Here is a 27793-nt window from a genome sequence, read left to right as displayed (position 1 = left end):
GTAGAGTTGCTGCCTCACAGCGCCAGAGACCCGGGTTCCATCCTGACCCGCGGGTGCTGTCTGTACGGAGTTTGCACGTTCTCCCCTTGACCTGCATGGGTTTTCTCCGGGTGCTCCGGTTTCCTCCCACACTCCAAAGACGTGCAGGTTTGTTGGTTAATTGGCTTGGTGTATGTGCAAATTGTCCCTCGTGTGTGTCGGATAGTGTTAATCTGCGGGGATCGCTGGTCGGTGTGGACTCGGTGGGCCGAAGGGCCTGTTTCCGCGCTGTATCTCTAAACTAAAAGAGTCTTGACCCAAAACGTCACCCATTCTTTCTCTCCAGAGATGCTGCCTGGCTCGTTGAGTTACTCCAGCACTTTGTGTCCATCTTCGGGGTAAACCAGCATCTGCAGTTCCTTCCTACACATTTGATCTGATCCGTTGGCCTGTCTATTAAGTATAATAATTTATGCTGGAAGCATGAGGGATTTGAGGTGAGTTAATTGGTGAAACCGGCTGCTGCAATACATAAATTCAAATCAAAGAGTAATATTTTGTGAATAGGCAAAATAATCTGGTCCACATAGGTTTGGAGGATATTGTGGTAAGCATTTATTAACATAATCAAATATAAAATCCAACACAGTTTTTATATGTATCAAGATTCATGTTACTGAACTTCAGTTTCGGATTAGTTTATTGTCACGTCTACCGAGGTACAGTGAAAAGCTTTTGTTGCGTGCTAACCAGTCAGCAGAAAGACAACACATGATTGCAATCGATCCATTTACAGTGTACAGATACATGATAAGGGAATAATGTTTAGTGCAAGGTAAAGCCAGCAAAGTCTGATTAAAGATAGTCCGAGGGTCACCAAAGAGGTAGATAGTAGTTCAGCACTGCTCTCTGGTTGTGGTTTATGACATTGCGTTTCAGATTACAGATTCACTACATTGCATTGCACTGCCTTTCAGAAAATAAGTGTTTATACCCAATGTGTTATCCTGTGACTAGTGGTGTGCCTCAGGGTTCAGTGCTGGGCCCGTTACTGTTTGTCATCTACATCAATGATTTGGATGAGAACATACAGGGCAAGATTAGCAAGTTTGCTGATGATACAAAAGTGAGTGGTTTTACAGATAGTGAAGATGGTTGTGAATTGCAGCAGCATCTGGATCGATTGGCCAGGTGGGCGGAAGAATGGTTGATGGAATTTAATACAGAGAAGTGTGAGGTGTTGCATTTTGGGATGTCGAACAAGGGCAGGACCTACACAGTGAATGGTAGGCCTCTGGGTAACATTGTAGAGAAGAGGGATCTAGGAGTACAGGTGCATGGTTCCTTGAAGGTCGAGTCGCAGGTAGATAAGGTGGTCAAAAAGGCTTTTGGCACTTTGGCCTTCATCAGTCAGAGTATTGAGTATAGAAGTTGGGAGGTCATGTTGCAGTTGTATAAGACATTGGTGAGACCGCATTTAGAGTATTGTGTTCAGTTCTAGGAAAGATATTGTCAAGCTTGAAAGAGTTTAGAAAAGATTTACGAGGATGTTGCCAGGACTGGATGGTGTGAGCTACATGGAGAGGTTGAGTAGGCTGGGTCTCTATTCCATGGAGCGCAGGAGGATGAGGGGTGATCTTATAGAGGTGTATAAAATCATGAGAGGAATAAATCAGGTGGATGCACCGAATCTCTTCCCCAGAGTAGGGGAATTGAGGACCAGAGGACATAGGTTCAAGGTGAAGGGAAAAAGATTTAATAGGAATCTGAGGGGTAACCTTTTCATACAAAGGGTGGTGGGTGTATGGAACAAGCTGCCGGAGGAGGTAGTTGAGGCTGGGACTATCCCATCGTTGAAGAAACAGTTAGACAGGTACATGGATAGGACAGGTTTGGAAGGATATGGGCCAAATGCAGGCAGGTGGGACTAGTGTAGTTGGAACATGTTGGTGGAGAATGCTGGTGAAGAGAGGTGGGGGGGGGGGGGGGACAAAGCCTGGCAAGTGATAGGTGGATACAGGTGAGGGGGTGGATTGTCAAACGGGTGGGGGAAGTAACAAAGGCTGGAGGTGGAATGGAGAGAAAAGGGTGTCAGATAAGTGGATGAGAGGAGGAATGAAATGTAAAGCCAGAGGGAGCAAAATAGGTGGAAGGGGACAGGGGGAGAGGAAAGAGGGGGGATAAAATGAAAACGAAGGACTCAGGGATGGGAGATAAATGTACAATGGAGGGAAATGAATAGGGTGACTCAGGGGGGGGGGGATAGTGAAGTAGGAAAGCGAGATGGGGTGGGGTGGGGAAGGGTGGTCTTACGTAAAATTGGAGAATTTAATGACCAATGTAAGTTATGTGTAGGAAGGAACTGCAGATGCTGGTTTAAACTGCAGATAGACCCAAAATGCCGGAGTAACTCAGCGGGACAGGCAGCATCTCTGAGGAGAAGGAATGGGTGACATTTTGTGAATGGGTGACTTGAAACATCACCCATTCCTTCTCTCCAGAGATGCTGCCTGTTCCGCTGAGTTACTCCAGCATTTTGTGTCCATTTCCAACGTGAGTTACCCATGGAATAGTGAAAGACTTGGACAGAGTGGATGTGGAGAAGATGTTTCCACTAGTGGGAGAATCTCGGACCAGAGGGCACAGCCTCAGGGTAAAAGGATGTCCCTTTAAGGAAGGAGATGAGGGGGAATTACTTTCACCAGAGGGTGGTGAATCTGTGGGACCTGCGGAGTAAGTGACAAAGACTGGAGGTGAAAAGGAGACAATAGGGCACTGGATGAGGAGAGTTGAGGAGTAATGCAGGAGGGAAGCCCTGTACAAGAAGGGACAGAGCCGGCTGTACTTTTTGAGAAGGCTCCGCTCCTTCAACGTCTGCAGTGAGATGCTGCAGATGTTCTACCAGTCGGTGGTGGCCAGCGCCATCTTCTTCGCTGCCGTGTGTCGGGGCAGCAGGGCGAAGGCCGCGGGCACCAACAGGACCAACAAACCCATCGGGAAGGCCGGCTCCGTCCTGGGGGCTGGAGTTGGAGTTGGATTCACGGGAGGTGGTCTTGGAGGGGAGGATGCTCCTCAAACTGTGGAGCCTCCTGGACAATACAGCTCACCCCCTCCCTCCGTGACACACTGGTCAACCTGAGGGGAACCTTCAACAACAGACTGGTCCCACCGAGATGCAGCACAGAACACAACAGGAGATCCTTCTTCCCTGTGGCTCTCAAACTGTACAACCCCTCCCCCTTCTGTCATGGGGTAGACTGGGACTGAGATTATCCCCCCCTCCCCAATCTTTGACATCCCCAACCCTTTCCACTCGTCAGTTTAATTTAATGTTTCATATATCTCGTGTTTTTATGACTGTTGGCAGATCAATTTCCCTGCTGGGATACATAAAGTTCAACCGTGTCGTATAGTATCGTTAGGATATTGATGGAAGGGGATCGGGATGGGGTGGGGAGAGAAGGGGAAAAAAGAGAAATATAGGATTCAGGAAAGACAAAAATCTCACTACATAACACACCGACTTAAAAGGACTGAATTAAAAATAGTCTGAGCAACTCTCACAATTAACTGATGAACGATAAGTTCAGCAAGAATTGACTTTACGCAATCAACCTTCGGTACGGTAGACACGTTGCCCAGTTTCTCATTTGACTCCATACCCAACAACATGGTCATTGATCAGCTTGAAGGCCATCGGCTCCGTGAAGTACTTCAAATTCAGCTTGGAGAACTTGGCTTTCTCGAGGTTGGCCTCAGTGTCGCAGGTCAGGCGGCACCCGTCGCCAAAGTAACGCCACGCGGGCTGAAACACGTGCTGAAAGAAGTGCAGCCACTTGGTCTTCGCCGCAGCCACGTGCTCGATGAAGAAAAATGCGCCCCCCTGCGGAACGGAACGGAAAACTGCACCATGAACTGTCAAGAGACACAAATCAGATTAAACATGGCACCAATGCACAGATAGAAACGTAAACAGGAGCAGGAGGAGGCCATTCAGCCCTTCGACCCAGCACCTCCATTCAATATGATCATGGCTGATCATCCACAATCAGTAACCCGTGCCTGCCCTCTCCCCATATCCCTTGATTCCGTTAGCCCCAAGAGCTAAATCTCACTCTCTCTTGAAAGCATCCAGAGAATTGGCCTCCACTGCCTTCTGTGGCAGAGAATTCCACAGATTCACAACTCTCTGGGTGAAAACGTTTTTCTTCATCTCGGTCCTAAATGGCCTCCCCTTTATTCTTAAACTGTGGCCCCTGGTTCTGGACTCCCTCAACATCGGGAACATGTTTCCTGCATCTAGCCTGTCCAATCCCTTAAGAATTTTATACGTTTCTCTAGGATCCCCTCTCATCCATCTAAATTCCAGTGAATACAAGCCCAGTCGACCCATACTTTCATCATGTGTCAGTCTCGCCATCCCGGGAATTAACCTGGTGAACCTACGCTGCACGCCCTCAATAGCAAGAATGTCCTTCCTCAAAATTGCACACAATACTCCAGGTGCGGTCTCACCAGGGCCCTGTGCAAATGCAGTAGGACCTCCTTGCTCCTCTACTATGAAGGCCAACCAGATGCCACAAGACGAGACGTCAATGATAGATAGACTCGTTGATTTTAATTATTAAGTAGATTCCCACCCATGGCAACATTCACTACATTGGAAGACAGGAGGGCTTGCATCAGTAAATTATTCTGCCAAACTCCTGTGTACCTTTTAAGCAAACAAAGGTGAAGAGAGATTAGGTGACGTCATTTCTTCATTTTTTTGGTTCAGCAGTTAGAGTCACAGAGTGATACAGTGTGGAAACAGGCCCTTCATAGAGTCACAGAGTGATACAGTGTGGAAACAGGCCCTTCATAGAGTCACAGAGTGATACAGTGTGGAAACAGGCCCTTCATAGAGTCACAGAGTGATACAGTGTGGAAACAGGCCCTTCATAGAGTCACAGAGTGATACAGTGTGGAAACAGGCCCTTCATAGAGTCACAGAGTGATACAGTGTGGAAACAGGCCCTTCATAGAGTCACAGAGTGATACAGTGTGGAAACAGGCCCTTCATAGAGTCACAGAGTGATACAGTGTGGAAACAGGCCCTTCATAGAGTCACAGAGTGATACAGTGTGGAAACAGGCCCTTCATAGAGTCACAGAGTGGGACGGTGTGGGTAAGTTGGGCCGAAGGGTCTGTTTCCACACTGTATCACTCTGTGACTCTATGAAGGGCCTGTTTCCACACTGTATCACTCTGTGACTCTATGAAGGGCCTGTTTCCACACTGTATCACTCTGTGACTCTATGAAGGGCCTGTTTCCACGCTGTATCACTCTGTGACTCTATGAAGGGCCTGTTTCCACACTGTATCACTCTGTGACTCTATGAAGGGCCTGTTTCCACACTGTATCACTCTGTGACTCTATGAAGGGCCTGTTTCCACGCTGTATCACTCTGTGACTCTATGAAGGGCCTGTTTCCACACTGTATCACTCTGTGACTCTATGAAGGGCCTGTTTCCACACTGTATCACTCTGTGACTCTAACTGCTGAACCAAAAAAATGAAGAAATGACGTCACCTAATCTCTCTTCACCTTTGTTTGCTTAAAAGGTACACAGGAGTTTGGCAGAATAATTTACTGATGCAAGCCCTCCTGTCTTCCAATGTAGTGAACAATGTCCCAGCTACACGAGTCCCACCTGCCCACGCTTGGTCCATATCCCTCCAAACCTGTCCTATCCATGTACCTGTCTAACTGTTTCTTAAACAATGTGATAGTCCCAGCCTCAACGACCTCCTCTGGCAGCTCGTTCCATACACCCACCACCCTCTGTGTGAATCCCCTTCGCTGGCACATTATGATTTGTCATTTTCATGCTGCAACTGATAACATTCCCGGCATTTTTGGACATCTTCTGCTGAAACAAGGAGTGACTTCCGCATTGTCTCTGACATGGTTAGAGAGTCATAGAAGATTACAGCACAGGAACAGACCCTTCGGCCCACAATGCTTGTGCCGAACATGATGCCAACTGATCTCCTCTGCCTGTACATGATCCATATCCATCCATTCCCTGCATATCCACGTGCCTATCTAACAGCCTTTTAAACACCACTTTCGTATCTTCCTCCACCACCACCAACCCAGGCAGTGTGTTCCAGACCCCCACCCCACTCTGTGTATAAAAACACATCTCCTTTAAACACACATCTCCTTTAAACCTTGCCCCTCTCACCTTATTGCTCCACCCTGGGGAAAAGCTTCTGACTGTCTCTCATCCATCTATATACTAAAACTCTCAATTGTTTGTTTGTTTGTTCCTGAACTACAGCCAAAACGGTACACGATAGCGACAATTTTTAGGCCCACCTTACTCACCGTCGTCCCTTTGGTGCTAATGGAAGAAGTTTCACTGAAATCGGTGTTATATTTTTAAAGTTATTCACATTTTAAAGTTTAAATCTATCTCCTAGGGAGGGAGGGGGGTGGAGGGAGGGAGGATAAGGGAGGTTGAGGGGGATGGAGTGGGGGGAGGGGAGCGGATGGGGGTGGAGGGTATCGAGGGAGAGTAGAGAGGGAGGGGGGGAGGAGAGGATGGAGGGGGAAGGGAGGAGGGAGGGGGAGGAGGGGAGGGGGAGGGGAGAGCGGGGAGAAGGGGGGGAGAGGGGAGAGGGGAGGGGGAGGGGGGGGAGGAGATGGTGCTGAACCACTGCAGGAGAGGTTTGGCCCCAACGGGTCCACTTGGTCTATAGTTTTATAAACTTCTATCAAGCCTCCCCTCAACCTCCAACATTCCAGAGAAAACAACCCAAGTCTTTCCAACCTCCTGTGCAGGAAAGAACTGCAGATGCTGGTTTAAATCGAAGGTGGACACAAAATGCTGGAGTAACTCAGCGGGACAGGCAGCATCTCAGGAGAGAAGGGATGGGTGACGTTTCAGTTCTAGAGCCTTCTTCCAACTTCCCCCTTTAGCTGAAACTCTCTCATCCAGACAACATTCTGGCAGCGTTCTAGTAAACCTCTTCTGCACACCCTCCAAAGCCTCCACGCCCTTCCTGTAAGGGGGGGCGACCAGAACTGCACACAATACTCCAAATTACACATTAGAGGCAGATAACATGTTCCCAATGTTGGGGGAGTCCAGAACAAGGGGCCACAGTTTAAGAATAAGGGGTAGGCCATTTAGAACGGAGATGAGGAAGAACTTTTTCAGTCAGAGGGTGGTGAAGGTGTGGAATTCTCTGCCTCAGAAGGCAGTGGAGGCCAGTTCGTTGGATGCTTTCAAGAGAGAGCTGGATAGAGCTCTTAAGGATAGCGGAGTGAGGGGGTATGGGGAGAAGGCAGGAACGGGGTACTGATTGAGAGTGATCAGCCATGATCGCATTGAATGGCGGTGCTGGCTCGAAGGGCTGAATGGCCTACTCCTGCACCTATTGTCTATTGTCTATTAAATGTGACCGAACCAGTCCTACAGAGCTGCATCATGACATCCTGCCTCATATACTTAATGCCCCGAGCCATGAAGGCAAGCATACCATACACCTTCTGAACCACCCTAACTACGTGCTGCCACCATCAGTGAGCTATGAACTTCCCTTCTGCCCAATTCATCCATGCCGACAAAGATGCCCCATCCAAGATACTCATTTGGCCCATATCCCTGTAAACCTTTCTTATCCATGTACCTGTCCAACTGTGTTTCTACCCGTGTTAAATACCTCCTCTGGTAGCTCGTTCAATACAACTACTTCTTTCTGAGTGGGAAAAAAAGCCCCTCAGGTTCCCATAATATCTTGCCCCTCTCCCCTTAAATATATGTCCTCTGGTTCTTGATTCTCCTACCTTGTGTAAAATACACCCTATCAATTACACCTCCATAAGATCACCCCTCAGCCTCCTGCGCTCCAAGGAATAAAGTCCCAGCATAGTTCTGCGCCTATACATAGCTGTTTAGACACCAAGTACTGGAGTAACTCAGCGGGTCAGGCAGCATTTGTGGAGAACATGGATAGGTGACGTTTCACAGAGTGCTGGAGTAACTCAGCGGGTCAGGCAGCATCTGTGGAGAACATGGATAGGTGACGTTTCACAGAGTGCTGGAGTAACTCAGCGGGTCGGGCAGTATCTGTGGGGAACATGGATAGGTGACGTTTCACAGAGTGCTGGAGTAACTCAGCGGGTCGGGCAGTATCTGTGGAGAACATGGAGAGGTGAAGGTTCGGGTCGGGCCATTTCTTCAGAATGCTGTTCGGTACATCGCTGGAGGATATTCATTCTTGTTCAGGGGAAGCAAAGTGAAGATGTGCCACAGAGTAAGCTATCTATTAACCCTGCTGCTACAATGAAGGTTCACATCTTTGAGCCTGCAATCCCTAAATGGTTTCTATTCTTGAAATCAATATGATGGTCAATTAAAGGAAGACTGATTTTATGAGTTGGCAGGGAAGAGGTGGACAAATTGAATGCCGAGCTGGTCCGTTGAACAGAATTGCCACTGCTCGCCCAGCCTTTGCCTAGGCCTACACTGTAGATGCATCCCTCTGCAACATCTATTTCATTGACACCAGTCTGGCTCCGCACTTTTTTTGTGAGGTTTTACTAAACTGCCGACTGATTATGCTAACAGTTAGCTTCCAGCGTTAACTGTGTAATTTAAAACAAGAAAATAGCTGTTTTACGGTACATTATTAACAACACCTCTAGTCCGCCACCTTGCTGAATAATGAAGTCTACATTAAGGCTGGACAAAGTCAGTCCTCACTTTTCAGCAAGGCCTGAAAAAACACTTACTAGGGTGAACGTAAGGGAAAAGGGAGAAAACCCGCACAGGTCACGGGGAGAACGTACAAACTCTGTGCAGACAGCACCCGTGGTCAGGATTGAACCCGGGTCTCCGGCGCTGTGAGGCAGCAACTCTACCGCTGCGCCACCTTTACCTGCATCAATTGAGCAACTGTGGATGTGAACTGTATCAGATACTATTGATGATTCTTATATTTACTGTTACTGACAGCCTCCACTAGCGATGAGTTATGAAGACTATCAGTTGTGCTTACTTTAATAGGGCAAATTGTTTTCTTGTTACTAATTTCCTTAGAACTATCTTTGCAATCATTGATCAGAATTGGTGTAGTCAATTTCCAATATGAGCAATTGGATCTAATTATTTCATATAATTATTTGGGAATTAGTTTAGTTTAGAGATATAGAGTGGAAACAGCCCTTCGGCCCACTGAGTCCGTGCCGACCAACAATCCCCGCACACTAACCCTATCCTGCACTCAAGAGCCAATTTACAATTTTACTGAAGCCAATTAACCTACAAACCTGTGTGTTTTCTAACATGTCTAACATGGGCAGGACCAACACAGTGAATGGTAGGCCCCGGGGGAGTGTTGTGGAGCAGAGGGATCAAGGAGTACAGGTGCATGGTTCCATGAAGGTAGAGTCGCAGGTAGATAAGGTGGTCAAAAAGGCTTTTGGCACTTTGGCCTTCATCAGTCAGAGTATTTAGTGTCGAAATAGGGAGATCATGTTGCAGTTGTACAAGACGTTGGTGAGGCCACATTCAGAATAGTGTGTGTGTTCAGTTCTGGGCACCATGTTACAGGAAAGATATTGTCAAACTGGAAAGGGTACAGAGAAGATCTACGAGGATGTTGCCAGGACTAGAGGGTGTGAGCTACAGGGAGAGGTTGAGCAGGCTGGGTCTCTATTCCTTGGAGCGCAGGAGGATGAGGGGTGCCCAGAGTAGGTGAATCGAGAATCATAGGTTTAAGGTGAAGGGGAAAAGATTTATTTTGAGGGGTAACTTTTTCAAACAAAGAGCGGTGGGTATATGGATCGAGCTGCCAGAGGAAGTAGTTGAGGCTGGGACTATCCCAACATGTAAGAAACAGTTAGGCAGGTAGAGTGCATTCAGAAAGTATTCAGACCCCTTCACTTTTTCCACATTTTGTTAAGTTACAGCCTTAGTTTAAAATGGATTAAATTCTTTTTTTTCGACACACAATACCCCATAATAAAAAAGCGAAAACAGGTGTTTAGAAATGTTTGCAAAAGTAATTAAAAAGAAATAATCACATTTACATAAGTATTCAGACCCTTTACTCAGTACTTGTGTTGACTCAGTGTTGAGTATGTTTACTCAGTGTTGAGGCACCTTTGGCAGCGATTACAGCCTCAAGTCTTCTTGGGTATGACGCTACAAGCTTGGCACACCTGTATTTGGGTCATTTCTCCCATTCTTCTCTGCAGATCCTCTCAAGCTCTGTCAGGTTGGATGGGGAGCGTCGATGCACAGCTATTTTCAGGTCCCGCCAGAGATGTTCGATCGGGTTCAAGTCCGGGCTCTGGCTGGGCCACTCAAGGACATTCGCAGACTTGTCACGAAGCCACTCCTGCGTTGCCTTGGCTGTGTGCTTAGGGTCGTTGTCCTGTTGGAAGGTGAACCTCCGCCCCAGTCTGAGGTCCAGAACGCTCTGGGGCAGGTTTTCATCAAGGATCTCTCTGTACTTTGCTCCGTTCATCTTTCCCTCGATCCTGACTAGTCTCCCAGTTCCTGCCACTAAAAAACATCCCCACAGCATGATGCTGCCACCACCATGCTTCACCGTAGGTATGGTATTGGCCAGGTGATGAGCAGTGCCGTTTGGCATTGAGGCCAAAGAGTTCAATCTTGGTTTCATCAGACCAGAGAATCTTGTTTCTCATGGTCTGAGTCCTTTAGGTGCCTTTTGGCAAACTCCAAGGCATGTGCCTTTTACTGAGGAGTGGCTTCCGTCTGGCCACTCTACCATAAAGGCCTGATTGGTGGAGTGCTGCAGATATAGTTGTCCTTCTGGAAGGTTCTCCCATCTTCACAGAGGAACTCTGGAGCTCTGTCAGAGTGACCATCAGGTTCTTGGTCATCTCCCTGACCAAGGCCCTTCTCCCCTGATTGCTCAGTTTGGCCGGGCTGCCAGCTCTATGAAGAGTCTTGGTGGTTCCAAAGTTCTTCCATTTAAGAATGACGGAGGCCACTGTGCTATTCGGGACCTGCAATTCTGCAGAAATTGTTTTATACCCTTCCCCAGATCTGTGTCTCGACACAATCCTGTCTCGGAGGTCTACGGACAATTCTTTCGTCTGCATGGCTTGGTTTTTGCTCTGACATACACTGTCAACTGTGGGACCTTATATAGACTAGTGTAGATGGGGCATGTTGGCTGGTGTGGACAAGTTGGGCCGAAGGGCCTGTTTCCACTGTGTATCACTGTGACCTCGGGTGCTGTCTGTGTGGAGTTTGCACGTTCTCCCTGTGACCGCGTGGGTTTCCTTGCTCCGGTTTCCTCCCACATCCCAAAGACGTGCGGGTTTGTAGGATAATTGTCCCTCTGTAAATTGTCCCTAGTTTGTGTAGGGAGTGGACGTGAAAGTGGGACAACATAGAACTAGTGCAAACGGGTCGGTTAGGACAGGCTGAAGGGCTTGCTTCTGTGCTGTATCTTTCAATCAAATCAAAATTTGTAGAAACATTTCATGTTCCTTCTACTTTCATTTTTTTTGGAGGGAGAGGACGGAGTTGGGGGAAGAGTTTGACTTTACTTTATTGTCACGTGTACCGAGGTACAGTGAAAAGCTTTTGTTGCGTGGCAAACAGTCAGCAGAAAGACAATACATGATTACAATCGAGCCATTTACAATGTACAGATACATGATAAGGGAATAACGTTTAGTGCAAGGTAAAGTCTGATCAAAAATAGTCCGAGGGTCCCCGATGAGGTTGATAGTAGTTCAGAACCACTCTCTGGTTGTGGTTGGATGGTTCAGTTGCCTGATAATAGCTGGAAGTAACTGTCCCTGAATCTGGAGGTGTGTGTTTCCACACTTCTGTAAAAGTTGGTGAGGGTTGTTCGGCTTTCTTAGGAAGAGCTAGTTTTCTTTGGTGGATATTTAGGTCAATTTTCTATTAGAGTGGCAAGATTCTGAGCTAGAGGTTCTTGCATGCTGACACTGGCTATTCTTAATTGCAAGAAATTTTCTCGTTTTGTCGCATGCACACAAGATCGAGGTGTTTGTAATACAGTTAAATATAAAATATTCATGTTTTTTTTTCTTTCCCCGATGGTTGGTATCTGTGCTTAAATTTCGAAGCCACAAGCATCCGAATTTCCTCTCTCTTGCCTCTTTATCTCTCCCTAGTTTAGTTTAGAGATACAGAGCGGAAACTTCGGCCGACCGAGTCCGCTCCGACCAGCGATCCCCGCACGCTAACACTATCCTACACAAGCCAATTTACCTGCATACCCGTACGTCTTTGAGAGGTGGGAGGAAACCGAAGGTCTCGGAGAAAACCCACGCGGTCACAGGAAGCACGTACAAACTCCGTACAGACAGCGCCTGTAGTCGGTGATCGAACCTGGGTCTCTGGTGCTGCAAGCGCTACGAGCACATGGTATTGGGGTAGGGTGTTGACATGGATAGAGAATTGGTTGGCAGACAGGAAGCAAAGAGTAGGAGTAAACGGGTCCTTTTCAGAATGGCAGGCAGTGGCGAGTGGAGTGCCACAAGGATCGGTGTTGGGGCCGCAACTGTTTACTATATATATTAATGATTTGGATGAGGGAATTAGAAGCAGCACTAGCATGTTTGCGGATGACATAAACCTGGGTGGCAGTGTGAACTGTGAAGAGGATGTCAGGAGGTTGCAGGGTGACCTGGACTGGTTCAGTGAATGGGCAGATGCGTGGCAGATGCAGTATAATATAGATAAATGTGAAGTTATCCACTTTGGCGGCAAAAACAAGGAGGCAGATTATTATCTCGATGGTGTTAGGTTAGGTAAGGGGGAAGTGCAGCGAGACCTGGGTGTCCTTGTACACCAGTCACTGAAAGTTGGCGTGCAGGTACAGCAGGGGGTGAAGAAAGCTAATGGAATGTTGGCCTTCATAACGAGAGGATTTCAGTATAGGAGTAAAGAGGTTCTTCTGCAGTTGTATAGGGAGGGCCCTGGTAAGACCACATCTGGAGTATTGTGTACAGTTTTGGTCTCCTAATTTGAGGAAGGACATCCTTGTAATTGAGGCAGTGCAGCGTAGGTTCACGAGATTGATCCCTGGGATGGCGGGACTGTCATATGAGGAAAGATTGAAAAGACTAGGCTTGTATTCATTGGAGTTTAGAAGAATGAGAGGGGATCTTATAGAGACATAAAATTTAAAAGGACTGGACAAGCTAGATGCAGGGAAAATGTTCCCAATGTTGGGGGAGTCCAGAACCTGGGGCCACAGTCTTAGAATAAAGGGGAGGCCATTTAAAACTGAGGTGAGAAGGAACTTTTTCAGAGAGTTGTGAATTTGTGGAATTCTCTGCCACAGAGGGCAGTGGAGACCAAATCACTGGATGGATTTAAGAGAGAGTTAGATGGAGCTCTCGGGGCTAGTGGAATCAAGGGATATGGGGAGAAGGCAGGCACAGGTTACTGATTGTGGATGATCAGCCATGATCACAATGAATGGCGGTGCTGGCTCGATGGGCCGAATGGCCTCCTCCTGCACCTATTTTCTATGTTTCTAAGGCAGCAACTCTACCGCTGTGCCATCGCGCTGTCCTTCAGCTGAGTCATAACCTGAAACATGTCCTGACCTGAAACATGTTGCTGCCTGACCTGCTGAGGTACTTAGGGATACCAGCACATGGTATTTTCTTGTGACTCAGAACGAGGCCATTTGGCCCATCAAGGTTATACTACCCTCTGAGCAACCCTGTTTGCCCACTTGCCCTGTGCCCACTCACCCATTCCTCTGCCACTTGTCAACACCTGAGTTACTCGGTTAACCTGTGGCTCGCGTGGTTCTGGGATGTGGAAGGAAACAAGAGGGGGTGGTGGGGAGGAGGAGGGGTCACCGTGGAGAGTCTTAGAATCATATCGCACGCAAACAGGCCCTTCGGCCCAACCTACCCATGCCGACTAAGATGCCCCACCTAAGCTAGTCCCAACTGCCTGCGTTTGGCCCATATCCCTCTAAATGGTTAGGCAAGGATTAGTTTTTGTGGGTCAAGCTCTAGGGGCTAACGGAATCAAGGGATATGGGGAGAAGGGATTGGAGGCCAGCCATCACCATCAAGCAGATATTACTAGGAATTCAAGAACTTGGGTTACTGATTGTAGATGATCAGCCATGATCACAATGAATGGCGGTGCTGGCTCGAAGGGCCAAATGGCCTCTTCCTGCACCTATTTTCTATGTTTCTCAGTGAACAGATGGGGCTAAGAGGGGGCATCTGGTTAGCATGGGCGAGCTGAGCCGAAGGGCCTGTTTCCATGCTGTATTGCCATTTCCATTGGGAAAACCACTAGAACATAGTAAATAAATCAGAACAAAACAGAACAGCACAGGAACAGGCCCTTTGGCCCATAATGTCTGTGCCGAACATGACGTCCCTCCATTATATCCCCTCCATTCCCTGCACCAATCTAAAAGCCTCTTCCACACCACTATGGCATCTGCCTCCACTACCACTCCTGGCAGCACATTCCAGGCACCCACCACCCTGTGTAAAAAAACTCGCCCAACACATCGCCATTAAACCACCCCCTCTCACCATATAACTGTGCCTCGTAGTGTTGTATATTTCCACTGTGGGGGGGAAATGGTTCTGACTGCCTACCCTATCTTTGCCTCTCATAATTTTAAATGCCTCATTTATCAGATTTATAATTGATCAGATCTCCCCTCAACCTCCACCACCATTACCCCAGGCAATACCACAACCAGAGAGCAGTGCTGAACTACTATCAACCTCATTGGTGACCCTCGGACTATCCTTGACTGGACTTTGCTGGCTTTACCTTGCACTAAACGTTATTCCATTATCAGGTATCCATACACTGTAAATGGATCGATTGTAATCATGTATTGTCTTTCTGCTGACTGGTTAGCACGCAACAAGAGCTTGTCACTGCACCTTGGTACACGATCTGTACATTTCCTGTATACATGATATTCCACCGGGTGGCGCCATCAGCAATTGCAGCCTCGACAACTGCCGCGGTCTGTCTGCCGTTTCGTCTTTTTTTGTGATTTTAGTGTATTTTCAAAATTTGTGCAAATGTTCTCTGGTTTGTTTTATGTGGGGATTGGGGGGGGGTGGGGGTCGGGGGAAACTTTTTTCAATCTCGTATCTTGCCGGAGATGTGATTGTTTTCTGGATCGTATCTCCGGTCGCTCTGCGGCCTAACATCATGGAGCTGGAGGCCTTGCTCGAGACTGACCTTGAGCCCCACCGGGGGGCCGTGGACTTACCATCGGAGTCTGCGATCCCTTGCCTGGGATCGACGCTCCAACCGCGGCCTTCGGATTCCAACATCGAGACTGATGTTGGGAAGCTCCAAAGCCGCAGGAGGTTCTACCAGCCCTGACCCGGGGTCCGATCGCCTGGCACGCAGGAGTTGAGATCCCCCCTGATGCAGGAGCGTGATCGCCACGACGCGGAGGGCCCGACCGCCGGCTACAGAAGTAAAGATCGTCCCGACAACGGAAGGCTCGAGGCCCCCGACCGCGGGAGGACAAAGAAGGGAAGAGGATTGAACATTTTTTCTTTTCGCCTTCCATCAGTGAGGAATGTGGAGGAGTCACTGTGTTGGATGTTCGTGTTAAAATGGATTTTGTATGTCTTGTTGCTTTTTATTGGTATGACTGTATGGCAAATGAAATTCCTCGTATGTTGTAAAACATACTTGGCTAATAAAGTATGATTGTGATTCTGATGATATTTAGAGCCAGGGTGTTTAGGCGCTAAAAATCTCTGAAATAGGCAGCCAAATAGGCAAGATAAAATTACAAAAAAGGCACAAAAAAGCCATTTATTGAAAAAAAAGCATAAAAAGGCATGTATTTCCACCACCAAAATATGGTTAAAAATGATAATATAAAGGAATACTGCATTAAATGGCCAAAGTTGCCTGGTTGCACATAATTACTAGCATTTTTTTCAAATTATCTGGTGTTAAACTATGCCGTCTGTCAGACAGAATATGCTTCAGTTGTGAAAAACTTATTTCTACCCCAGCTGAGGTCACTGGTGCAGACCCGAAACAAGCAACAGACTCTATATTCATGTCAATATCTTGTGCATAACAACTACCTTGGAGAACTTTAGCTATGTTTTGTATTTCTTCAAGACCTTTGTTACCTAAAATCACTCTCTCACATTTTCCTTGTATGTCTTTACCTACATCGCCAGGAACTTTACAAATATCGTCAGTTACTTTGTTGAAAACCTGCAAGTAATTCACTAATATGTTGCCACGTTTCTCAAGGGAAGTGATGGCTCGTGGGAAATTTGCAAAATTGGAAGCAATAAACACAAGATCCCAGTGGAGGGACTTTTTCTGCATGATTTCACTGACGATCCTGACTGCAGCAGATTCTTCTTCAAAACAGTTGACGATTTATTTTATCTTTTCAAAATTTGCAGATAGTAGAGTACAGCAGAGAGCCATGTCCCCCACCTAGTCAAAACGGGCTGAGGAGGTAGCGGAATCTCGGCTGCTATTTCCTTGAACTACTGCACATGTAACGGTGCTTTGAGCAAAATTTTCTTGACATTGGAAACTAGGCGATTAACATTTGGAAACAAGTTACCTATGTGCTCCGCAATTCTATGGAGTCCGTGAGCTAAGCATGTCAAATGCAACATTTTGGGGAATGAAACTTTAAGAGTACGAGCAGCTTTTTTCATGTATGGAGCTGCATGAGTCACAAACAGAAGAACATTCTCGTGTTTTATACCTTCTGGCCAAAGTACAGCAAGTGAAGATATAAACAACTGAGTAATAGTTGAGCTGTTTGACTTCTCCAATACTTCCGATGTCAACAAAAACTCCTTTGATGGTTGACCTGCCTCCAGTGTACCGATGACCACATTGACTACATATCTCCCCACAGCATCGGTTGTCTCATCTATTGAGATCTATATTTTGTTGCATACAACTTAATCTCTAATTTTCTGCACAACAATGTTGAAGTTGCTGTCAACATAATGTTTCCGTAATGATGACTCGCTCAGTATATGTTCCTCTGTGTATTTCTCTAAAAAACCTCGGAGAGATTTGTTTTCCAATTTCCACAGTGGAATTCTAGCATCAATGAATGCCTTGCACAGATCACTCAAAAACTCAGATTTGTGACTGGAGCCAGCAGTAACTGTAGTGAGGAGACAAGCTTGCGTATTTCCCGCCTTCAGTTTCTCTGCCGCCGACTTGTGTTTAGCTGTCTGTACATGCTGGGAGACAAAATATTTCTTCTCATGATTCACTGCTTTCTCACATGCTTTGCAAAACAGCACACAGTTGTCTGTAGAGAATATATCACTCCCGTACACTCTCACCAAATCGTTCAGTTTTTTACAAGGCATGGACTTGACTTGAGGCATTTTGTCGCTTGCAGGGGTAGATCCTACAGGAGCAGGGATGCAGACCTCTACAGGCAGGCCAAGTACAAGCTGAGAACAGGAATCAGAGTTGCCAAGGAGCAAGTTCACAGCTAATGACTCCTCTTCAGTTTGGAAGGGCTTGCAAGAAATCACAAGCTACAAGAGGAAAAAGCTACAAGTTCCTTGGACAATTGTCAGCCAACCAACGACCTGAATGAGTTCTACTGCAGGTTCGAGAAACAGAAACTTAACCCTGGTACCCCCTCCCGCCCTCCCCAACCAACACTTCACACCCACTCACAGCCTGACTCCAGTTTGAAAAGACTGGACCCTTCCCCACCCACCCCTCTCCAATCACCACTTAACCCCCACTTACAGCCTGACTGCAAAAGACTGGGGCCTCATCCACTGCCCACGAATGAACGACCGACAATGGTGCCCTGGGATTCGCCCCAGCGGTGGAAATGTTCTTGTAAGTTATGTTAACACGGCAAAAAAAGGCTGATTTAGGCACTCGATCATGAAAAGGGCATTATCTTGCTGAAATCATCAAAAAGACATGAAAGGGCACTTATGGCAAGATCTAATGATAATAAACTGAACTGAACAATGCATTCCAGTAACGCAACTGCTATTTGCTGCTGCAAAGTACAATCAGTGGCAGCTCTGGGTGTTCTGCGAGTGCTTGCTTCTGAGCAGGTGGAAAACATACCCTGCATATATTTAGCAACAGCGACTCGGAACAAGAAGTGGACCGTTCATTCCTCATGTGAGACCCTATTGACTTGCAGTGGCGCAGCAGTAACAAAAATAAACTTAAAGCCATTAAAAAGACTTTGGAAAATATAGCAGGTGGAAGAACTTTGTTATTACAAGTCGGAAACTCTCTTGCCACAACCCCCTTTCCCAATTGACGCACTTGTTTTTATAACACGATTTTCAATGACATGAGGTTTCTTCGATATGTGAATTTTGCATTAGAGCAGAACTACCTGTATCTGCCAAACATCCCTGTGCCCAAAGACAAGGATCACTGGTCTTAATGACTACAGGCCTGCCGCACTGACCTCTAGTCATGAAGAACTTTGAAAGACTTGTGCTGGCCCAGCTGAAAAACATCACAAACCCCCTGCTGGACCCCCTGCAGTTTGCACACAGGGCCAATAGATCGGTGGACGACGCAGTCAACCTAGGCCTGCACTTCATCCTCCAGCACCTAGAGCACAAGGGGACCTATGCCAGGATTCTGTTTGTGGACTTTAGCTCTGCATTTAACACCATTGTGCTAGAGCTACTACACTCCAAACTCTCCCAGCTGACTGTGCCTGAACCCCTCTGTCAGTGGATCATCAACTTCCTGACGGACAGGAAGCAGCATGTGAAGCTGGGAAAGTACATCTCAGACCCGCAGACCCTCAGCATAGGAGCACGGCAAGGCTGTGTACTCTCCCCTCTCCTTTACTCTCTCTACACCAACGACTGCACCTCCACAGACTCCTCTGTCAAGCTCCTCAAGTTTGCGGATGACACGACCCTGATTGGACTGATCCAGGATGGGGAGGAATCTGCCTACAAATGGGAAGTGACAGCGCTGCAGCCAGAGAGAGCCGTGCACCCAAAGGCTCTCCCGTACTGGTCTAGCACCCTCACCCCCCCCCCCACTCAATCCCCCTTATCCCCCCTCCTCCCCCCACTGACCCACTCCATCCCCCATACCCCCCTTACCCCTACTCCCACCCTCCCACTACCCCCACTGCCTCCTCCCCCCATACCCACTCCTCCCTCCCCCATCCCCTTCCCCACACTCTCCCCTCCCCCAGACTCCCACCCCCTTCCCCCCACCCACACTCCCAGCGGCTGTGGGACTACACCTCCCGGGGGCAGCGCGGCTGTGGGACTACACCTCCCGGGGGCAGCGCGGCGGCGGGAGGCGCGCACAAGATGGCGGAGTGGGAGGGGGAGGAGGAAAAGAAGGAGAGCGGCCGCCATTTTTGTGGAGCCGTCGACGAGGCCGTCGGTTGAAGCAGCCGTCGTCAACGACGCCGTCAGTTGAAGCGTCCGCTGGAGGAGGAGGTGAAGAAGCTGCCCGCTGGGGTTTGTATTCCCGGGCAGGAGCGGGGACTCAACAACGTCGTCGGTTGAAGCGTCTGCTGGAGGAGACGGAAGGGAAGGATCAGTCGACGGGGTGGACGACCATCTCCCTCCTGCTCAGAGTCTCCCCCGGGGCCTGGTGCGGGCGAGGGGGGAGAGGAAAGTGGAGAGGGAGCCACTGACCCCGGGCGCCCCTGCTGCCAGCGGCCATCTTGTTTGGGGGAGTGGGGAGGGAAGCGCAATTAAAGTCATACGTGTCCCATTGTGACCTTTAAGACGTCGGATTGAAAGGGGATTTTTAAACTTTAAAATCTCACTAACTTTAAAAATATAAGACCAATTTAAATACAACTTTTCATTAACAGTCGCCAGGACAATGGTGATTAAGGTGGTGCTGAAATTGGGGCGCTATCATTTACCGTTTACTGTTTTGGCTGTAGGTCGACATGTCCAGAAACAAATCTCAGAAATACATATATACATATATATATATACACACACATATATATATATATATATATATATACATACATACACACACATATATATATATATATATATATACATACATACATATATACACACACACATACATGATCTGAGTTTAAGTAATATAATATATATATACATACACATACACACACATATATATATCTCTAGTTTCTTTCTTGCGATTTCCTCCAATTATTTGATTAGCAACCTTTTTCCTTCAATCTCTTTCTCTTTCTATCTCTCTCTCTCTCTCTCTATATATATATATATATACTAGAACAAGTGTGCCCGTTCAAAGCGGGCCCGTTGGGCCCGTCCCCACACCCCCCATTCTCTCCTCCCCCAGCCCCACTCTTACTCTCCAAGTGTGCCCGTTGGGCCCGTCCTCCTGATCTGTGTATGTCAAGTGACCACTATAACCTTCTTTTTTTTTTTTTTCCTAATCAGATGTACAGCACTTTGGTCAACATGGGTTGTTTTTAAATGTGCTATACAAATATAATTGACTTGACTTGACTTGACTTGCAATAACAAAACAATCAGTGCTTTTCTGGAAACTTTTCGAAACAATGTAGCCGGCACAAGCTGATCCTTTTCTGGAAACTTTTCGAAACAATGTAGCCGTCACAAGCCACAAGCTGAAAACTAAATCCGCACCACAGCGCCCCCTATAATTTAGGGGGGGGGGGAAGCGCTTTAATACCTCTGTAACTTAAAAAACATGCGACCGAATTAAATAAAAAACAATTTTCCAGCAGATAACCGCGTGGTGATTAAGGCGGTGCAAAAATCGTGGCGCTACGGTTCACCGTTTTGACGAAATCAGAGAAACCGCTGTTACGCGCATACATATATATATAAGACAAGATCTGAGTTTTAGTAGTATACTAGAACAAGTGTGCCCGTTCAAAGCGGGCCCGTTGGGCCCGTCCCCACACCCCCCATTTTCTCCTCCCCCAGCCCCACTCTTACTCTCCCCACACCCTCCCCTTGGGCGGGGAGGGAGTGGTGGAGGGAGGGAGGTGTTGAGGATGGAGGGGGGGAGGGTGATGAGAGATGGGGCGGTATTTGTGGAGGGGGGAGAGAGTGAGGGGAGAGGGGGAGGGGAGGAGGGAGGGATGGGGGAGAGGGGAGGGATATGGACCTCCCCTTTTCCCAGTACCCCTCTTTCCCCCACCACCAATTCCCCTCCGCACTACCCCTGTTGTCCCATTCCCCATTCTCAGACCCCCCCCCCCCCCATCTTCTCTCCCCCAGACACACTCTTAGCATCAGTTAAAGGCCCGGTGGGGGGGGGGGGGGGGGAAGTCCGGGGGGGGGGGGGTGCAGGAGATCGCATCATTCAAAGGCCGGGGGGGGGGGGGGGGGGGGATAGCGGGGGGGGGGGGGGGGAGCGCATCAGTGAAAGGTCGGGGGGGGGAGCGCATTAGTGAAAGGTCCGGGGGGGGGGGGGGGGGGGGGGGGAGAGAGCATCAGTGAAAGATCCGGGGGGGGGCGGGATAGCGGGGAGAGGATCTCCCGGGTGTGGGAGAGAGGAGAGAAGCAAGGGGAGAGAGGGGCACAGACGCACAGCAGCGCCACGCTGAAAGCCTTCAATAAATCAGTAGGAGGGGGGTGCATGGGCATTTTGACGTCACACGCTGAAGGCCATGGAAAAGACGGCTGGAATTTAAAAAAAAAAACTAAAACCTCTGTAACTTAAAAAATATACGACCGAATCAAATAAAAATATCATTTTCCAGCAGCGTTCAGCGTGGTGATTAAGGCGGTGCAAACATCGTGGCGCTACGGTTCACCGTTTTTGCCGAAAATCAGCCGAAAAAATGAGAGATTTAAAAAAAGACTTTTAAACCTCTGTAACTTAAACAATATACGACCAAATTAAATAACAATATCATTTTCGGCAAGCGTCCAGCGGTGTGATTAAGGCGGTGCAAAAATTGTGGCGCTACGCCTCACCGTTTTGCAGAAATCAGCCGAAATCACTGTTACAGATATACATACAAGTCAGAGTTTTAGTAAGATTAGATAGATAGATAGATATATATATATATATATCATCAGTCATGCACGCACTTCTCAGCACATGTTTCTCCCCATCATGATCACTGTTCTCACATACATTTCATTCGGGCCTACCCATACAAATTCGCAATCAGTGACATCAAACCTATTTCCAGAAATCCTAATATTGTGAATAAAATAACTGTGAACACATGTCAAGATATTTTTTCATTCTATATTAGTGTAATAAAATGTAATGCATACATACCTACACTGATAAGGAAGTGCCAGCTTTAGACATGAATAATGTACATTGCTACCATAGTTTAGTTTTGAATTTAACATGTAATTGAGGGGTTCGGTGCAATATAGTGCTAACCCTCACTTTTGTGAAAAATTAGTTACATGCATTAACATGATCCTTACCCAATACCTGTAAAAATTTCATATTTAAATTCAACCGATAAGTTGGTCAAATAACATAGGCACCTTCTTGTTTTTTGTTGTGATTTATGGATTTTTCAAATGTGAATATTTCATAACGACACATTTGTGGGTTAGCAGTATATTGCACCAACCCCTTCAATTTTACATCATTCAAAACTGAACTTCATAAACAAGGATAACACTTTTTATTTCTGTCATTCATGGTAAGATTTACTTCATTTTGTGTGCGAGATATACAGGGTTGCACTGTTTCGCATATCAGCTAACCAATGAAAAGATCAGGTCCTGATTTATACCAGCTCCTCACCTTCCCCCCCCCCCCCCCCCTTGTCTGAAGAAGGGTCCTAACCTGAAACATCACCCATCCTTTTTCTCCAGAGTTGCTACCTGACCCAGTGATTTACTCCAACACGGTTTCTATTTGAATTGGATTCATGCTTCAGTCTGAAAAAGGGTCTCGACCCGAAACGTCACCCATTCCCTCGCTCCTAGATGCAGCCTGACCTGCTGAGTTACTCCAGCATTTTGTGATACCTTCGATTTGTACCAGCATCTGCAGTTATTTTCCTATGCTTCTGTACCATGTCAGGCAGCATTGGTCATTTTAGTGGCTGTCAAGGGTTTTTAACTAATTAGAAGTCAATTCACTGGATGAATTTAAGAGAGAGTTAGATAGAGCTCTAGGGGCTAGTGGAATCAAGCGATATGGGGAGAAGGCAGGCACGGGTTATTGATTGGGGCCGATCAGCCATGATCACAATGAATGGCGGTGCTGGCTCGAAGGGCCGAATGGCCTCCTCCTGCACCTATTTTCTATGTTTCTAAGTACATTTTTATGGCTCTAAGTATAAAGTTAAATGTCTTTTCAATTATATTGTGGATTCAGTAGAGTTCTATTGTTTGCAAATGCCTAATCTCTGCTTCCATGACTTTTTAAAATAAAACAAAAAGAGATTCAGCTTGTGGAGGTGAAATTAAAATTAACAGAGAAAGCAAAGAAGAACAGTTCATTAAATATGATCAATTGGCCTGATACAGAGCGGACCTCTAGTGCAAATATTCAAATCAAGTCAATTTTATTTGTATAGCACATTTAAACACAACCCACGTTGACCAAAGTGCTGTACATCAGTGCCCGTACTAAAAACGAACATACAATAGCAGACACACCTAACAACACAGACATAAACAGTTCACAGCGCCCCCTCAGAGGACCTCAAACGCTAGGGAGTAGAAGTAGGTTTTGAGCCTGGACTTAAAGGAGTCGATGGAGGGGGCAGTTCTGATGGGGAGAGGGATGCTGTTCCACAGTCTAGGAGCTGCAACCGCAAAAGCGCGGGCACCCCTGAGCTTAAGCCTAGACCTCGGGATAGTGAGTAGCCCCAAGTCGGCCGACCTGAGAGACCTGGAGATTGAGTGGTGGGTTAGAAATTGTTTGCAAACATTTTATATCCGAAGAAATCGCAGAATTGTGAACACTGCCCAGTCTAGCACACAGTCTGCTTACTAAAATGGCACTGAAATTTACCCATGACCTACTACGGTTTTTAGAGCCTAGTGGTCTATCTTGCTCCTCTAGTATCTTTGCTTTTTAGAGTCGAGTGGTCTATCTTGCTCCTCTAGTATCTTTGGTTGTTAGGGTCGAGTGGTCTATCTTGCTCCTCTAGTACCTTTGGTTGTTAGAGTCGAGTGGTCTATCTTGCTCCTCTAGTATCTTTGGTTGTTAGAGTCGAGTGGTCTATCTTGCTCCTCTAGTATCTTTGGTTGTTAGAGTCCAGTGGTCTATCTTGCTCCTCTAGTATCTTTGGTTGCTTACTAAAATGGCGCTGAGATGTACCCATGCCCTGCTAGGGTCGAGTGGTCTATCTCAGTGATGGAAATGGGGGAAGTGCGTAGGGGACGGCGTTCCCCTAGTTTTCAATTTCCAGCTGGGGTTTAATAAGTACTGCAGAAAGTTTGAGTCGTTTATCACTTTATTCAACTCAGACAAAAACGATTTGTTAACTGCCACTGTTAGCGCTTGTTAACAGTCAGTAGTTAACAGGTAGTAGTTATACAATGTGTCATCAATACATCGATCCACATTCCTCAGTAAATGTAATTGTGTTTTGAACCATGTATTAATGACACCGCGTTCCTTTGAATAAAATTCAAGGGAGAATTTCTTAAACTCACTGTCAGGGCTACCGCGAGCACGGGCTCAGGTAAAGTCACGTTATTTTATTATTCCGTTATTTTATTTGCCGCTCTGCCTCTCTGCCGCTGTGCCTCAGTTGTTTCAGTTAAATTAGAATGGATGGGGAGAAAATTAAATAAGTAGGACCAATAGTTTTTTCCAGCCTAAATCGTGAGTGGTGAATGTTTTATTGTGGGTGGTTTTATTTAGCAAAACAATAGTGCAAGCAGAAATATTTTATTACATATCACTATCAAATTTTATTATATATCACTATCAAATATCTATAAATTACAGATTTGTGTACCACTGTGAAAATGAGCATACTGGGATACTTTGAAAGACAAGCGTCTTCAGATCGATGAAGAAATAAATGATAATGAAAACACTCAGCCAGAAAAGAAGGCAAAATTACTTGAAAATGATAATGTAACTGATGCAGCTGTTTCGCCTGATGCTGCATGTGAAGACATTGCAAAAGATATTGAAAAATGTAATCTTCCAGACTGTTGGACACAAGAAATGTACTTAAACAAAAAGAAAGGATATCCCTGGCTAATTGTTAAAAACAGAAAACTAGGATGTAGTGTATGCAGCAAGTGTCATCTTGGACTTGAACGAACACAAGGAATTCATTTGTCTCGTGAGTGGTGCAGAGTTAATGTAGTAGGAGTGAGTGATGACAAAGCAAAAGAGTTAATGAGTTTAAGAAAAAAGATTTTTAAGCACAAAAATAGTGAAGCTCATATCAGATGCCAAAAAATCAACGAAACAGCTGAGAAAAAAGCAATCGAAAATGTAGCGTATATGTCACTGAAAAAGGACGAAGCAAAAACAGGTCGAGTTTTTAGAACTGTATATAATATTGTACACAAAGGTAGGCCCTACACAGATATGTCTTCTGATATTGAACTGCAAGAAAGAAACGGCATCTGATATTGAACTGCAAGAAAGAAACGGCATCTGATATTGAACTGCAAGAAAGAAACGGCATCTACACTCTCGTAAGACATGTGCAGATGTTTCTCACCACATAGGGAACAGATGCGAAAGACAGTGGTGGAAAATATAATTTCAAAACAATCTCAAATGTCTATTATGATTGATGAATCTACTACTATTAATGGGAAAACTGTTCTAGTAGTCTGCTTGAGAACAGCAGTTGGTGAATCTTCCCAACCTATATCATTCTATTTTGACTTGGAACATATGAAACTTGGTGCAAATGCAAAATCTATATATGATGGGCTTCTAAGTTGCTTACAAAGAGGTGGTTTTTCAATACAGTACCTAAAAGAAAATGTGATATCACTTGTAACTGATGGTGCATCAGTAATGTTAGGACGAAATGCAGGGGTTGCAAAACTATTTCTTGATGATTTCCCTAATGCAACCGTTTGGCACTGTGCCAGTCACAGGCTTGAACTCAGTGTAGGTGATGCTATAAATGAAGTTGCAGGTTTGAATCATTTTCAGATATTTTGTGATAAATTGTATTCCTTATATCATAGGTCTCCTAAGAACCAGGATGAGTTAACTGCATGTGCTGAGGCTCTTCACTGTCAACTGTTGAAAATGGGTCGTGTTTTCAGTGTGAGATGGGTTGCTTCGTCTTACCGAACTGTAAAGGCAATGTGGCAGTCTTATAAAGCTATTTGGAAGCATTTTGGAAAAGCACGCTGTGATGCTTCAAGATCTAGTGCAGAGAGAGAAAAGTACGAGGGGCTGAAAAAAGTATTAGAGTCATCAGCTTTCGTAAATAATTTGGGCTTGTTGATGGACAGTTTGCTTGAGTTGTCTGAACTGTCACTTGAACTGCAGAACTAAAATTGTACACCTAGTAAAGCACATGAGGAAATTAAACGAACTATCAAGGTACTTGAATGTCAAATAGAGAAGACAGGAAAATTTTATACTCAAGTGGAGAAAGCAACAAGCCAGATGATATTTAATGGTATAAATTTGAGAGCTGAGAGAGAGAAAGAAAGAAAGAGAGAAAGAAAGAAAGAGAGAGAAAGAAAGAGAGAGAGAGGGAAAGAGAGAGAGAAAGAGAGAGGGAAAGAGTGAGAGCGAGAAAGAAAGAGATAAAGAGAGAGAGAAAGAAAGAGATGCCAGAAAGAAAGAAAGAGAGAAAGAAAGAGAGAGAGAAAGAACATTATGACACATAATACACAATAAACAAGTTATGCATCTTGTACTCTTACATGGGTATGACCCTTCCTTCCCAACCTCAGCCTCACGGACTTTGGAGTACCCCAAGTTGCCATCACTGGTGTATGTCGGTCAGCGTTGTTGTCGTTGGTAGTGGGGGGGGGGGGGGGGGTGCTGTGCTGTGTTATGTTATGTGTGGGTAACACTGTCTTGCTGGCTTGCATTTCTTACCGGTCTGAGCACACGGAGGGTCTCGCTCAGCACCAGGTCGGTGCGGTGGACGCTGCACAGCACCAGCGTGCAGACCACGGCGTCCATGGAGCCGCTCGCCACCTGGCGCAGATCCTCGGCGCTGCCCACCACGAAGCTGTCCAGCTCGACGTGGCCGCTGTCCGCCACGCTGCGGCGCAGGAAGGCCTCGAAGTTGGGGTTGGAGTCGAGGCAGGTGACCCTGCAGCCCCGCGGGTAGAAGGGGAAGTTGGCGCCGGTGCCGCAGCCCACCTCCAGCACCCTGAGCGCCGCCGCCGGCGAGGCCGCGAAGGCCGCCAGCTCGTCGAACAGCTCCCGCTTCACCCTCGCCATCCTGCGGTTGATGTCGGCCACGAAGTGGCACATGAGGTGCGGGAAGAAGCGCTTGTACAGCGGGTCCCACAGCCCCGCGAGGCGCAGCACGGTGACCGGCAGCACCAGCAGCTCCACCAGCCCCTGTAGCAGCAGCCTGAGCCACGCCATCTCTCCCGCTCACTTGCCCCTGTCCCGCGCCCTGCCAGCAGCTGTCAGTAACCCCCTCCCCCCGCTGCTCAGCGGCACAGCGCCACCACAGCCGGCTCCGGGTCTGCCTGGTTACTGCACAAACACCACACCACTGGGCCAGAGGTCGCGCTCAGTGACCACAGTGCTGATTACACTTTCAAGTGAGCCTTTGTCACCAAGTTGAGGAGATCTATTCAGGATTCAGGATATCTTTATTTGTCATCCAAAAAAACAGGTCTTTTGGACGAGATTCCGTCATCCACAGGCCAACAATAAGAGCAATAAA

At 46.8% G+C, this 27793-nt stretch overlaps 1 protein-coding gene across 1 annotated transcript; it reads right to left on the bottom strand.

Annotated features, from left to right (window-relative positions):
* Nucleotides 1-570: 570 nt before the first annotated feature.
* Nucleotides 571-27534, bottom strand: LOC144611950 (thiol S-methyltransferase TMT1A-like). Its single transcript, XM_078431304.1, has 2 exons — nt 26986-27534; nt 571-3862 (listed from the first exon to the last, which is right to left on the bottom strand). The coding sequence occupies exons 1-2, from the start codon at nt 27484-27486 to the stop codon at nt 3626-3628; spliced, it is 738 nt and encodes a 245-aa protein (XP_078287430.1). The 5' UTR covers nt 27487-27534; the 3' UTR covers nt 571-3625.
* Between the last annotated feature and the right edge of the window lie 259 nt (nt 27535-27793).

This window comes from Rhinoraja longicauda, chromosome 42 (assembly GCF_053455715.1).
Source record: "Rhinoraja longicauda isolate Sanriku21f chromosome 42, sRhiLon1.1, whole genome shotgun sequence".
NCBI lineage: Eukaryota > Metazoa > Chordata > Chondrichthyes > Rajiformes > Arhynchobatidae > Rhinoraja > Rhinoraja longicauda.
This window is presented reverse-complemented; position numbering and strand designations above follow the sequence as displayed.

What these genes read in the sequence shown, in the direction of transcription:
- LOC144611950 (XM_078431304.1), bottom strand. Translation starts at nt 27,486, where the DNA reads ATGGCGTGGCTCAGGCTGCTGCTACAGGGGCTGGTGGAGCTGCTGGTG. An exon ending in CCCTCCGTGTGCTCAGACCG is followed by an intron (nt 3,863 to 26,985) that starts GTAAGAAATGCA and finishes TCCGTTCCGCAG; the next exon opens with GGGGGCGCATTTTTCTTCAT.